The sequence below is a fragment of the Pediculus humanus genome, genomic scaffold (genome assembly GCF_000006295.1).
Source record: "Pediculus humanus corporis 1103172108287 genomic scaffold, whole genome shotgun sequence".
Taxonomy (NCBI): domain Eukaryota; kingdom Metazoa; phylum Arthropoda; class Insecta; order Psocodea; family Pediculidae; genus Pediculus; species Pediculus humanus.
The window spans coordinates 252,671-266,168 of NW_002987856.1; the positions used below are offsets into that span (position 1 = coordinate 252,671).

Genomic DNA, 13,498 nt, shown 5'->3' on the forward strand with positions numbered 1-13,498 from the left:
TACTTATTTTAAATTCGGCTTTGATTTCATTTATGTTTAGCCAATAGTGAGAGACAATTTTTTTTTAATTACTTTCATCGAGTCAATTCCTTTGACGGAAAGAGAGAGAGAAAGAGTGAGTGAGAAAGAGAGAGAGAGAGTGTCTTTGACATTTCTTTGGATAAGTATAATAACTTCCGGTTTTATACACCCAGGGTGATTAATACATATATATATATAGTGAAATACTTGTTTTTTTCTAGTAATTTTTTTTTTTTTTTTTTTTTTCTCTCTCTCTCTCTCTTCTCTGTGTGTTATATGTTTGAGAATATTATTTAAAATGATTTTATTAGAAATAAATAATAAAATTGTTGAAGATACGTTAACGTTAAAAATAAAAAATGCTCTCGCTGGGTAAGAAATAAATTAATGTATTTTTATTTACATATATATGTACGTGCATATTTTTTTTTTTTGTATTAGCACCGGTAGGTTGGAATTTGAGCCATATCTGGGTGCAGTCAGTCAGTAAAAAAAAAAATTTATTAAAAATATTTATCCTAACCGTTAAATTAATACCCTTAAGGTTTTTTATCTGGGTTTCTTATTGAAATTATTGGCTTTTTTGTTACGATTTTAAAAAAAAAACGAGTGATAAGGAAAAAAAAAAATTGGGTTACTTTTCATTATTACTTTGCTCGTGGTACATATAAACCATATTTATTTTTCCACATTTCAGACATAAACCGGAGTCAATTGATATAACGATAGCAGATTTTGATGGTGTTTTATTTCATATATCAAACGTTGGAGGAGATAAAACTAAAATAAGGACGAGTATATCGTTAAAATTTTACAAACAACTTCAAGAACATGGTGCGGATGAATTATTAAAAAGAGAATATGGTCCCTATTTAATTGAACCTGAAAATGGTTTTAACGTATCACTGCTTATCGATTTAGAAAATATACCTAAAGACTGGGAAAATTTAATTAAAAAATTTGGCTTGTTAAAAAGAAATTGTTTCGCATCTGTTTTTGAAAAATATTTCGATTTTCAAGCGAAAGGCGAAGATGGACATAAAAGAGCTGTCATTAATTACAGAGCAGATGAAACGCTGTGAGTATGAATTTAGGATAATTTGAAAAAGTCATTTGAAATAATTTGTAAATGTTATGATAATTATTACAGGTATGTCGAAGCCAAAGCAGATAGAGTTACAGTAGTTTTTAGCACGGTTTTTAAAGATGTAGACGATATTGTTGTTGGAAAAGTATTTATGCAAGAATTTAAAGAGGGAAGGAGAGCAAGTCACACTGCTCCTCAGGTTTTATTTAGCCACAAGGAACCACCTTTAGAACTTATAAATACAGATGCTAAAGTTGGAGAAAATATCGGTTATATTACATTTGGTAAGTTTTTTTTTTTTTTTTAACTCAAACATAATGGGTAACTTAAAGAGTGGTAAAATTAATAAAAACAAATCAAAAAATATGTTTTTTTTTTTTTTTTTTTTTTCTACAGTTTTGTTTCCGAGACACACAAACCCTCAAACGAGGGACAACACGATAAATTTAATACACATGTTTAGAGATTATCTTCACTATCATATAAAGTGCTCAAAAGCTTATATTCATTCAAGAATGAGAGCCAAAACATCTGATTTTTTAAAAGTGCTCAATCGTGCTAGACCAGAACCAAAAACAGTTGAAAAGAAAACAATAACGTGAGTAACTCATACACCCCATCATGGATTTTACCCCCCCCCCCCCCCTGTTTACACACTACACCATTCGTCAACATTATTTTTTTGGTTTTTTTATTCAGGGGGCGAACATTTATCAGGAAGGAATGATTTTTATCTACAGGTAGGATGAAAAAAGTTATGACTCGAAACATTTTTCCAAACGAAAAGGAAACAATTTTTTCTTATTATTTTTGAGATAATTTTTTTTTTTTTTTTTACTTTTCTTTTCCCCTCCCCTCCCCTCCCCCCCTTTTTTTTTAAAACTCTTAGTTGTTGGCGCTTGTTTTAAGCTATTATTATTATTTTTTTTATAAATCATAAATTTTATTTAAAATATCGTAAAGTAAATATTGTTTCTGGACTAATAAAACCAGCCGGTGAAAATTTTACAAATATAATAATAATAATTAATAAGCAATATTATTTTATAAAAAAAGTGAAAATATTATTAACCGTTTATATAATGCAATAGACATTTACATGAAAAAGAAAAATAGTTTTTTTTTTTTTGTTATTTTTACTGAAATTTATTATTATTAATATTATTATTATTATAATTATTACCAATCAAGTGTCAGTTTACATGTTTCTTTAAATAGTTGTTATATTGTAATAAAATGAAAAAAAAAAAAGAACAAAAAAATTAGGGATTCATTTGCAATATTTAATTTTTTTTTTTATTTATATATATATATATAAAATTAAAATTGTAACAAATGATTAAAAATTTAATAACGGTCGCTTTTTTGTAAAACATTCCAGAAAATTGTTATTTACAAAAAAAGAAAAAAAAACTTACAATATTGTTTTTACTCTTAGAAAATATAAAAATATAAAACCTGGATAAAATCGTGATGATGTCAATTTTATACATCAATAATTTTCACAACAGAAATTATTTAACGACATTTTTAATAAAAGACGCCATTTTGTTTTTTGAAAGAAGAAGAAGAAGCAGAAGTTTTTACCATTGCATGCAAATAAATTGTATGCTTATTATTAATTATTATTAGTCGTAGAAATATTTTATGATAGTCTCATATATATATTTTTATGAGTTAAAATGAAACAAATGATTGTTTATTATATATATATATATTTAATGAGGGATCGATTAATTAATGGGATATAAACGTTAACAAACAAACAAACAAACAAAAAATTGTTGAAGAAAAAAAAAAAAATTATAAATTTTCATTCATTGATTAACCGTTTAAAAAAATTTTTCTTTTTTTAGTATGGTTTGCGTGTTTTGTATAAATAACGGTCTAAACGATTATTTCTACACGAAAATTTACCTTATCCCTTCCCCCTTTTCTTTTTTTTCCCCCGCTTTTCCCCCCTTTTTTCTCTCTCCAGATTGGAGAAAAAAAAAGAAATGATAATTGAGAGTTTGTTGTTATTCGAAGAAGGCCGTTGGAAAAAAAATAAATAAATAAATAATTTTTTTTCTTTTTTGGTAGTTTTTCAAACCGTATAAAAAAAAAACGATTATTATCCCTCGGGATAAAAATAAAAATAAAATTAAGGAGGAGGAAAATAGAAAAAAAAAAAAAAAAAAAAAACCTTGAGTGAATTTGCACTCGCTCAACTTGAAGCAAAGCTACTATAAAGAAATGCTATTAACAAAATAAATTATTATTATTATTATTATTATTTATTTATTTATTTATTTATTTAAAATTATTCGGTTGTATTAATCGTCGCCATTTAAAATTTTTTTGTATTTTTTTTTTTTTTTTTTTTTGACTTTCGTAATTGATTTGATATTAAAAATGTCGACGATGATAATGATGATTTATCATAGTTTTTTGTTAATATAATTGTGTCATCATCATCATCATCATTATTATTATTATCATTGCGGTTATTTTTATAAATTGTTCATAAATTATTATTGTAAAAAACTTTTAAAAATGGCTTTTTGTTATGTTTTGTTTCTTTTTTATGGAAGCTTGTGTGCGTGTGTGTGTGACGTATTAGGCCGTTACCCAAACAGGTACACACACACAGGTACAACATAGGATAGGGATAAGGTTTAATATTTGATTAAGAAGCTGGAAATATTCAAGAGAAGAAAGTTTTTATGGTTTAATATGAGAGAAGCTTTATACATAATCGATTAAATCTCTCTCTCTCATCTCCATTTTTTTTTTTTTTGTGTGTGTTTGGGTGTGGTTGCTTTTTTTTTTTGTTTTACCAAACCCCCAATTTTTCCATGACTTGTTTGTCGTTTCCAAGTCCAGTTGCAAACGATTAACCGAAAAAAAAAAAACATTTATATAATCAATATGATGATAAAAGAAGAATGTAAAATGAAGGTAAGTACCTATCTATAAATTATTATTGTTAAAAACAAATTGATGGAAATGAAAATTTTGTTTGTTTGTTTGTTTGTTTGTTTATAGAATTGTTTAAACGAATCCGTAACGGAAACGCCATTTTTAACAGTACATTGGCTTGAAAATGAAGCAATTGCAGGTTTTAGAGTTTGGCAAATAATGTTTTTATGTTTGGCTGGAATATTAACACTTAGTAAGTGGTGACATTTTCCTCCATTTTGTTTTTTTTTTTTGTAATAATTGTCTTTTTTTGTTTGTTTGGGGGGGGGGCCTGTAGCAATCATACTCTGTTGTTGCATTAGATTTAGAATACCAAGAACAAAACAAGAAATAGAAGCTGATTTCATAAGGAAAAAAATAACAAAAAAATTTCGTAAAAGATTAAGAATGATACATAATTCTGACATGGATGAAATGGATTTGAAAAGAGCTTTGGATAGAGTAAGAGCAGAATTTAAATCCGATACTGAAAGTTTAGCACAATCGGATGTTTTATCACAAGCCACGTTAAATTCTGGAAATTATTATTCTTGTAACGTGAAAGAAGATTATGATGTTGATAATAAAATAAATGATTATTCAAATTCTTTAAAAAAAAAACAAGATGGAGGAGAAAATGGCAGAAGAGAGAGTAATTTAGGTATATATATAGAAAATGGCGTCGATTGATTTGATGTTGTTTGTTTGAAAAACTTTTACAACATTTGTTACCAACAATGTTGCCAACTATTGAAGTATTAATAGGTTTAACTGATAAGACTAAACATTTGTCATGATAACAAATCATTCATTTTTAATTTTCAGGAATATCCATTGATGAAATTATGGAAAAAGAAAGAACAAAATCATCAAGCAGAAAATTTTCAACATTTGCAGGATTGTTAACGAAATTGAAAACGACACAAAAACAATCAAAAGAAGTTTTAAATTAATAATAATAATTAAATATGTTTTTTATTTAAAAAAATATAATTATATTTTTTTGATGGAGGTTAAAACAAAAACAAAAGATTGAAAGAGGAGGAAGAGACAGGGAAGAAAAGGATTTTAATTAAACATTTTAGAAATTTTTTTTTTCTCTTTTAAGCTCTTCTTCGATTATGTTATTTTTATTTGGTCCCAAACGTATGGAATTATCCGTTATTTCGTCATGTTGTTTACTTCGTCCGCCATTTTTATTATCGTTGATAATAATTTTAACATTGTTACGATTATCGTAAGATTCGATTTTAATTATCGGTAAAGATGTTTTTTTATCATCATTTACGAATTCTCCAGAAGGATCATGATGATGATAATGATGATTCGTATTAAATGATTTTTCTCCGTTGTAATTTTCACGAGTTGACGAGATGACGTTATTATCATCTTCGTCTACGTCACCTTCGCCATATTTGTTTCCATTTTCTTTGATTTTTTTAAAACGAGTCTCTAAAGAGGGAAAATTTTATTTTTATTTTTGTTATTGTTGTTGTTTTTGGAAAGTGAAAAATAATAATAATGATAATAAATTTAGAAAAGGAAAATAATGATTAACTTACCTTTTTTGATTTTATTTGGTGATTTTTGACTTGTGGATTGATTATGTAATGAATTCCTTCTGTAAAACGATTGCATTTTTCCAATGAAAAGCGATGACATGAATGATGAAATTATTATTTATTTATTTATTTATTTTTTCCTATCGAAACGAAGAAAATTTTTTTTATATATAACAAAGAAGTGAGATGAGATGAGATTCGTTGAGAAAAACTTTTGTGTTGATTTTTATCGTGTATAACAAAATAAATAAATATTCATACGGAAAACATTTATTATTATTATTATTATTATTATTAATATGTATTGTTATTATCTTTTTTTTCAAACCTTTTTGTTGATGATGTGAAAATTTTTTTAATTTTTTGTTCTCGAGTCGAATTACATTTGCGCAAAATCACAAAAATTTTAATTGTTGTTGCGGCATTCTTCTAATTTTTTTTTTTCAATATATCAATCAATTTGTTGATTTTTTTTTTTTTTTTTTTTAGGCGCCAAATTTTTTATTTTTTTTATAATTAGTTTGTATGATAACTTTTCATATACAACCTTGAAATGGTTTTTTTTGGTTATTTTTAACCCCCCCCAAAAAAAAAAAAAAAATGAAAAGGAAAAGGAAAAGTTGGAAAATTTCATGTTTTACATTTGTTTATAAGAAAATTTATTTTTATGCCAATAAATAAACTCTATTACCATCATGATAATTATCATCAGGCTTTTTTTAAAATAAATAATTAATGTAAATGCTGGAAAAGTATTGATTAATTAAATATAATTAATATTTTTAATATTTTTCTTATGATGACACCATGATGATCATTTTCCTCATTAACAAACACATGTTAATGGTGACACATATGTTAATATCATGTTAACTTTATTTTTTTTTTTAAATTAAAATTTCGATATATGATTATAATTTATTTGATTTAATTATAGGAAAGATATTTGTAATTATTTTTAAAGAAAAGTTTTAGTTTTAATGGGGGGGGGGGTCAATTTTGACCCAGAAACTTTTTAGTTTGACGTTGAATATTTGCCGCTCTGAAAATTCTGTATTTTATTTTACCGCAGTCTGGTGGATAATTTTAGAAGTTAGTGCTATCGTAGTGCTGTGGATATACGTTGTGCAGTTTTTACTCGATCAAATAAATAGATATATTTATATTTTAACTGGATTATGTTTGTTACGTATTGAAATGAAAAATGAGAACGAAAAACATGAAAGTTATAAAAACAAATGACAAATCATAGCATCTAATTTTTTTTCCCTTTGTGGGATTATAGTGATATTTCATATACACACACACACACGGCACCCGGTAATATCATCATCGGTGTGTCGCTCAACATGGCTTCCTCAAACAGGGGAATTCAAATGGGTTCGGCGTGGTTTCAGCGTAAAGTCAATCTGAGACCACAGCACCGAGGCGTGCATTTAGTAACGGAAGAAATACTTAGGCAAATGCCAGAAATATGCCAATTTTCCGTTGGCTTATTTCATGTGCAAAGTAAGTTAATGACAATTTAAATTTTTTTTTTTTTTTTTATAAAAAAAATTATTCCGCCCACATAAAACATTAGGTAGATATTAAAACCTTATTTTTCCATTGGAAAAAAAATTTTTTCTTTTCCCCTCTTGTATCATTATTATTATTCGATATTAAAATCAGTAAAGTGAAAATAATTTCGTTAAATTTTTTATTTTAAATTAAAATAATGAAAAGGTCAAAATCATTGTTGTATAATGATTAGCATGAAGTTCATGGCCTATGTCATACCAAGTGATAATAGTTCAACTTATTAAATGTTATATTTAAATATTATCATTATCAATTTTTTAACATTTACCATTTTTTTTTCTTTAAATTCTATAATTTTTGATTATTGTAAACTTAAAATCATTCAAATTTATTAATATTTTTAAATTATTTATTTTTTAAACAACAATCAAAACATTTTAATAATGTGACATTTTAATTCGAGATAAACAAAAGACAATCAATCATCACATTTTAATACCATTGTTTTTTTTTTCTATAATTCTATTATTATCATTAATTTATTGTTTTTATTAAATGGAATTAACAATATAAAAAAAAAAAAAATTGTCAGTTTTTTCACATTGTTACATATTTTCATGACTCTTAATAAATTTTTATTCATCGCTTTTCTTTTCATTCGAATATTTTATTTACAATTATTATGATTGTACAATTTTAAAATGAATGAAATTTCAATTATATAATTATTAGTATTATTATTATTATTATTAATATTATTTTTACTTTTACAGTTCTTCATACATCAGCCAGTCTAGCACTTAATGAAAGTTGGGATCCCGATGTTAGGTAAATTAATTTTACTTTAATAATAATAATAATTTTTTTCTTTTTTTAAATAAATAATAATCACTAATTTAAATTTTTTTTTTTTTCAGAGATGATATGGAGATGATGCTTAATAAAATTGTTCCTGAGGTGAGTATGGAAAAAAAAATTTAATATTTTTTGATTAATCGAATATGATAAATTAAAATCGATATGTAAATTTTTATTTTCTTCTTCTTGTCGAAATGTTTTATTCGATTTGTACAAACATAAATAATATAATTGTTAATAGTAAATGCATGATATTTGAAATACATAATGTATAATTATTACTTAACAATTAGTTTTATTAGAAAATGACAAAAAAAGAGACAGAGAGAAAATATGAAAATTAGATTTATTTATATGTTAATATTTCTCTGTAAAAAGTATTTACATTAGTTTTTTTGTATTTTGTTTTAGGGGTTGCCTTACAGACATTCGTGTGAGGGACCTGATGACATGGTAGGTTTAGATTTATATATATATATATATTTTAGTTGTAATGATTTTTTCATCATTTTTGTTGAATATCGAAAGAAACAATTTGAAATTTAAAAAAAAAAAAAATTAATTATTTATATATATATTTTAGCCGGCGCACGTGAAAGCTTGTTTCTTAGGTTCTTCTCTGACAATTCCCATAACGGATGGGAAACTTAATTTAGGATCTTGGCAGGGAATATGGCTGTGCGAGCACAGAGACCATGCTGGCTCTAGAAAAGTTGTAGTTACTGTTAATGGAAATCTACGTGATTCTAGTCGAAGTCCTCTAAGTCCAGTATCCCCAATGGCATCGACAAGCAGTTAATAACCGAAATGTGTTTATTAAATATTTTAATTTATATATATATATATATGTAAATGTATTAAAGGGTTACTTATTAAATATGGAAAAATGATGAATTATATGTGAATACAATACAAACAAACATAATGTTATTTAAGAAAATTGATTATGTAGGTAAAATATAAAAAGTGCAAACGGAAAAGGAAAAACAATGAAAGACAACAAACGATTGTTGCCATTGAAAGTGTTGAACAGCGAGTTGATAGTGGGTGGTTTATTTGTAAATATTTGCATAACATAAATCAAAACGAATAAAAGAAAAATGGAAAAGAAAGAAGAAGAAGAAGATGATGATAATAATAATAATGTGTCTAATGGAAATATTATAACAAGTTGAATGAATCGAACCATTGTTCGCAAAGGAATACAAAATCTGACACACTTACTGCGAAGAGTTCCCCAAGGACACAACAAGAAAAGGATTATGAGGAAAATTAAATTTGAACATTAAATCACATCTCTCTCTCTCTCTCTCTTTACCTTTCACCCGAGTTATTACTACAATTATTGTATAATGTTAATAAAAAAATTTTTTTTTTTTTTTTCGTTTATAGCAGCTAAATAAATTTCTGATACGGGTGAAAGGTAAAGAGAGAGAGAGAGAGAGAAAATTTAAAAAGAGAAAAACAACAACAGCAACAGCAATTATGGATGACACAGGTTGTTGAATTTTCAGTGATACGTATATATAGTTTAAATAATTTTATTCGAACACTTAAAATTACATAAAAAAAAAAAAAAAAAAAAAAAAAAAAACGTTCGTCGTCGTAATAAATCATAAGTAGAGCAGTGAGCTTTAATAATAATAAATAATAATAATAATAAATAAATAAATAAATAATAATGATTAATTTTAATAATTTCTTTAGTCTAAAAGTAAAAGCTTTAATTTGTGTGAAAGTTTTATTATTATTATTATTGTAAAAGTCATGATGAGGAAATTGGTGGCAACAAACAAATGTTTGCCAAAACATAATCGCGACGATGATGATGATGATGATAATTATTAATAATAATAATAAATAAATAAGTAAAAAAAAAAAAAAATATGTCGAAACTCTCATTTCCGTCACACACACACACAAACACACAAGTTTTGGGAAAAACTTTTTTTTTTTTTTTTTTTTTTTTTTTTTGGCGAACATTTGTTCATTTCCGGTTTAAGAAAAGGAAGAAGAAGAAAAACCGTTATTCATTCCATTTTATTATTATTATTATTATTATTGATTTAAATTTTTGCTTTTTATTAGCAATGTATATATATATTAGAAAGAGTAAAAATTTGAAATTATTTAGACATACAAACAATTCGGAAAATTAAGTCTCTCGAAATTTTTCCGCGTAAATAATAATAATGATGATGATGATGATGATATTATGATAATAATAATAATAATAATAATTAAAAAAATCTCAGGAGTCCATCCATTGAACAACAACAACTACCTGCCAATTTAAAATTTTTCGCCGCATGCATCAAAAAAAAAAAAATTTTTTTTTTTCGGTTGGAAAATTCTAGAATAATATTTCAAATTTGTTTGTTAACAAACAAACAAACAACAAACAAATTAATCGTTTTCAAACGAATATCAATTTACATTTGTATTTACAAAAAAAAAAAAAAAAACCGTGGGAAAAGTATTTAAAAAATTTATAAAATTTCAAATTATTTAATGTTTAAATCGAAATCGTTCGACGTTTATTTAAATAATAATAATAATAATAATAATAATAATAATAATAATAATGATGATGATGATGATGATGATGATAATAATAATAATAATATTTGAAAGAAAAGAAACGTGTCTTGAAAATATTTTTTTTTATTTAAATAATTTTACCGTACAAGAAAATTTGTCAGAGTGTTATATATATATATATATATTTGTAAATATTTTTTTGGGGGTTTTAAACAAACACGACAAGCGTTCGAACAAACGTACAAACGAACGTGATAAAATGATAATGATATTAATTAAGAACGGTGATAACATAAACCGTTTTTCCTGCGTTTTCATTCGCAAAAAAAATTTTTTCGACTTTTCACTGCCCAGAATTAAATAAATGAAGAAATTTAAATAATTAATTTGTTTGTTTTTGTAAGCAAACAAACAACAAACAAACAAACAAACGTAATGTATAAAAAAAAAAAAAAGAAAAAAATTTTTTTTCCCCCCTAATTTGATATTATTTTTCTTCATCCGATTATCGAATTTAATTTGTTATATATATATAAATTCCTTATCATAGTCGTTATCACTATCATTTTTTATTTATTTATTTATTTAAATAAATAATAATGATAATAAATGTAATTAAAAATAAAAAAAAAATAATAATAAAAAGATAAATAATTTATAATATTAATAATTTTATTTTTAGTCATTACCTAAACCACTTGAATCGATCGATCAATAAATCAATCGGATTATTATTATTATTATTATCGTCGTATTTTTTCTCACATTTTAAATTATTATTATTAATATTTCCCCCCCCCCTTTTCCCCGCACCTCTTACCTCATCCCTCATCCCTCACCTTAAAGTTTTGACAAATTTGTAATAAATGAATAAATTAATTAATTAAATAATTGATAAAAAGAAACGCAACAAATTATTATTATTAATAAATAAATAAATAAATAAAATTTTATGTAATAATAATAAAAATTTTTAAAATAAATTTTTAAAAAAAAATAATAATAATAATAATAATTTTTTTTTTTTATTTCCTTCCCATATTATTTTCCCAAATAATAATTTAATAAAAATTAATATCATTATTATTATTATTACTAAATATCGTCCTCGTCCTCGTCATCGTCATCGTCACGTGGTCGTTAATAAAAATAATAAAAAAAAAAAATTGTAAATATTATTATTATTCTTAATATTAATAAATAAAATAAAAATAAAAATAATTAATTGTAAATATTTTAATAATATGCCCTACAAAAAAAAACAAACAAACATATAATGTATATTGTAAGCAAATAATAATAATAATAATAATAATAATAATAATAATAATAATAATAATAATATTGTTTATTTTACAATGTAAAAGTTGTAAAAAAAATTTTTTTTCTATTCCAATGCTTCCCACATATATGTACGTATGACGTATACATTTTTAAATAATTCAAATATGGCGCCCTTTTTCAAAAACAAAAAAAAAACTCATTTAGGATCTTCACGTATTTAAAATCCAATTTTAATAATAATAATAATAATAATAATAAAGTCATACGTGACTGTTTTCAAGTAGGAAAACAACAAAACAACAACAACGAAAAGGAAAATGAAGGCAATTATGACGTCATCATAAAAACAAATAATTAATTAATAATAATTGGACGGTTTGTTTTTTGTTTATATTAATAATAATAATAATAATAAATAAATAAAATTTCTACGATTCATTCATTCATTATTTACTATATTTATTTTCATCATTTAAAAGAAAAAAAAATAATAATAATAATTAATAATATTGGTAATAATAATAATAATAATAATAATAATAATAATAATAATAATAATAATAATAATAATAATAATAATAACAATGCTTTTTTCTTTTCCGATAAATTTCATTCAAAAAAAAATAAAATAAAATAAAAAAATAAATAAATATAAATATAAATAACCGGCGTTTAAATATAACTGAAAATTATTATCATTATTATTATTATTATTGTGCACGCGGGCATATTCAATAATAATAATAATAATTAAAAAAAAATCGGTAACGGTTACTAGGGGGTGGGTAACAAAGAGGGGAGACGGTAAAACATCGCATCGCGATTAAAAAAAAAAAACAAAAAAAGTAATAATGATAATAATAATAATAATAATAATAATAATAATACAAATCCATCGCCCGCGAAAGACAGAAGAAAAAAAATAAAAAAAAAAATAAAAATACGGTGAAACGAACAAAACGATTTTCTTACTGACGAAACAACAACGACGACGACGGTGATGACGTCGACGGCGATGACGTCAACGCGACACCGCGATTATTATTATAATCGTTTTACTAAAAAAAAAAAAAAAAAAAAAAAAAAAATTTAAAATGCTAAACCGGCATCTCTAAATGTCGTGAAAATTTTTTCGATTGAATTCACGTAAGCGGCCGTTCGAAGATCCAAACCCAAATTGTATCTCATGGCCGTTTTCATTATCGCCTGGAAAAATAATTAAAACGATTAATTTATACGTCACTTCCTTCCAGGTGATGATGATGATGATAATGATAATGAAAACTCACTCTCGCGGATCTTTCCATTGTGTAATCCAAACCGGAGTGTACAATGTCTTTCTCCGAGGCACCCGCGATTCTCTTTTGGAAAGATTCCGACGGAGTTATGTCTATCGTACCACCGACTCTACCGAATCTTCTTTCGAGACTCTCCTGAACGGATTCTGGAAAGTATAAAAATTTTTCCTCACGATATCTTCCGGCGATTGTTCGATGATGGGTTTCACCACCACCACCACCACTACCACTACTACTACTTACGCAAGAGGTGGTAATTCGATTCTTTTTCGTATTTGAATGTCAATCTACCGTAGGACACGTGATTAAGATTTTTAAGCCATTCGAAAAAGGAAACGGTGACACCACCAGCGTTGATGTAGAGATCGGGAATCACGAGCACGTTT

General features: G+C 24.9%; 5 protein-coding genes across 5 annotated transcripts in view; 3 read left to right on the plus strand and 2 right to left on the minus strand.

The window, feature by feature from the left end:
* Positions 1-319: 319 nt before the first annotated feature.
* Phum_PHUM529510 (arp2/3, putative) lies at positions 320-1,835 on the plus strand (the record flags this gene model as incomplete). Its single annotated transcript, XM_002431409.1, has 5 exons — positions 320-393; positions 719-1,099; positions 1,172-1,392; positions 1,505-1,706; positions 1,808-1,835. 5 exons carry the CDS (start codon positions 320-322, stop codon positions 1,833-1,835), a joined length of 906 nt encoding a protein of 301 aa, XP_002431454.1.
* Positions 1,836-4,021: 2,186 nt separating this feature from the next.
* On the plus strand, positions 4,022-4,954 carry Phum_PHUM529520 (uncharacterized protein; the record flags this gene model as incomplete). The annotated part of the gene is made up of 4 exons (XM_002431410.1): positions 4,022-4,048; positions 4,136-4,262; positions 4,347-4,729; positions 4,874-4,954. 4 exons carry the CDS (start codon positions 4,022-4,024, stop codon positions 4,952-4,954), a joined length of 618 nt encoding a protein of 205 aa, XP_002431455.1.
* Positions 4,955-5,129: 175 nt separating this feature from the next.
* Positions 5,130-5,686, minus strand: Phum_PHUM529530 (uncharacterized protein; the record flags this gene model as incomplete). The annotated part of the gene is made up of 2 exons (XM_002431411.1): positions 5,130-5,500; positions 5,611-5,686. The coding sequence occupies 2 exons, from the start codon at positions 5,684-5,686 to the stop codon at positions 5,130-5,132; spliced, it is 447 nt and encodes a 148-aa protein (XP_002431456.1).
* A 1,273-nt stretch (positions 5,687-6,959) lies between these two features.
* Phum_PHUM529540 (uncharacterized protein) lies at positions 6,960-8,788 on the plus strand (the record flags this gene model as incomplete). The annotated part of the gene is made up of 5 exons (XM_002431412.1): positions 6,960-7,119; positions 7,905-7,959; positions 8,049-8,088; positions 8,401-8,442; positions 8,573-8,788. 5 exons carry the CDS (start codon positions 6,960-6,962, stop codon positions 8,786-8,788), a joined length of 513 nt encoding a protein of 170 aa, XP_002431457.1.
* A 4,115-nt stretch (positions 8,789-12,903) lies between these two features.
* Phum_PHUM529550 (glutamate dehydrogenase, putative) overlaps positions 12,904-13,498 on the minus strand; it is a gene marked incomplete at both ends in the record, with an annotated part of 4,384 nt that continues 3,789 nt past the window's right edge. The window contains 2 exons of the mRNA XM_002431413.1: positions 12,904-13,020; positions 13,104-13,258. Of these exons, the coding sequence (XP_002431458.1) occupies positions 12,904-13,020; positions 13,104-13,258 (272 nt within the window). The remainder of the gene's footprint in view (positions 13,021-13,103; positions 13,259-13,498) is intronic.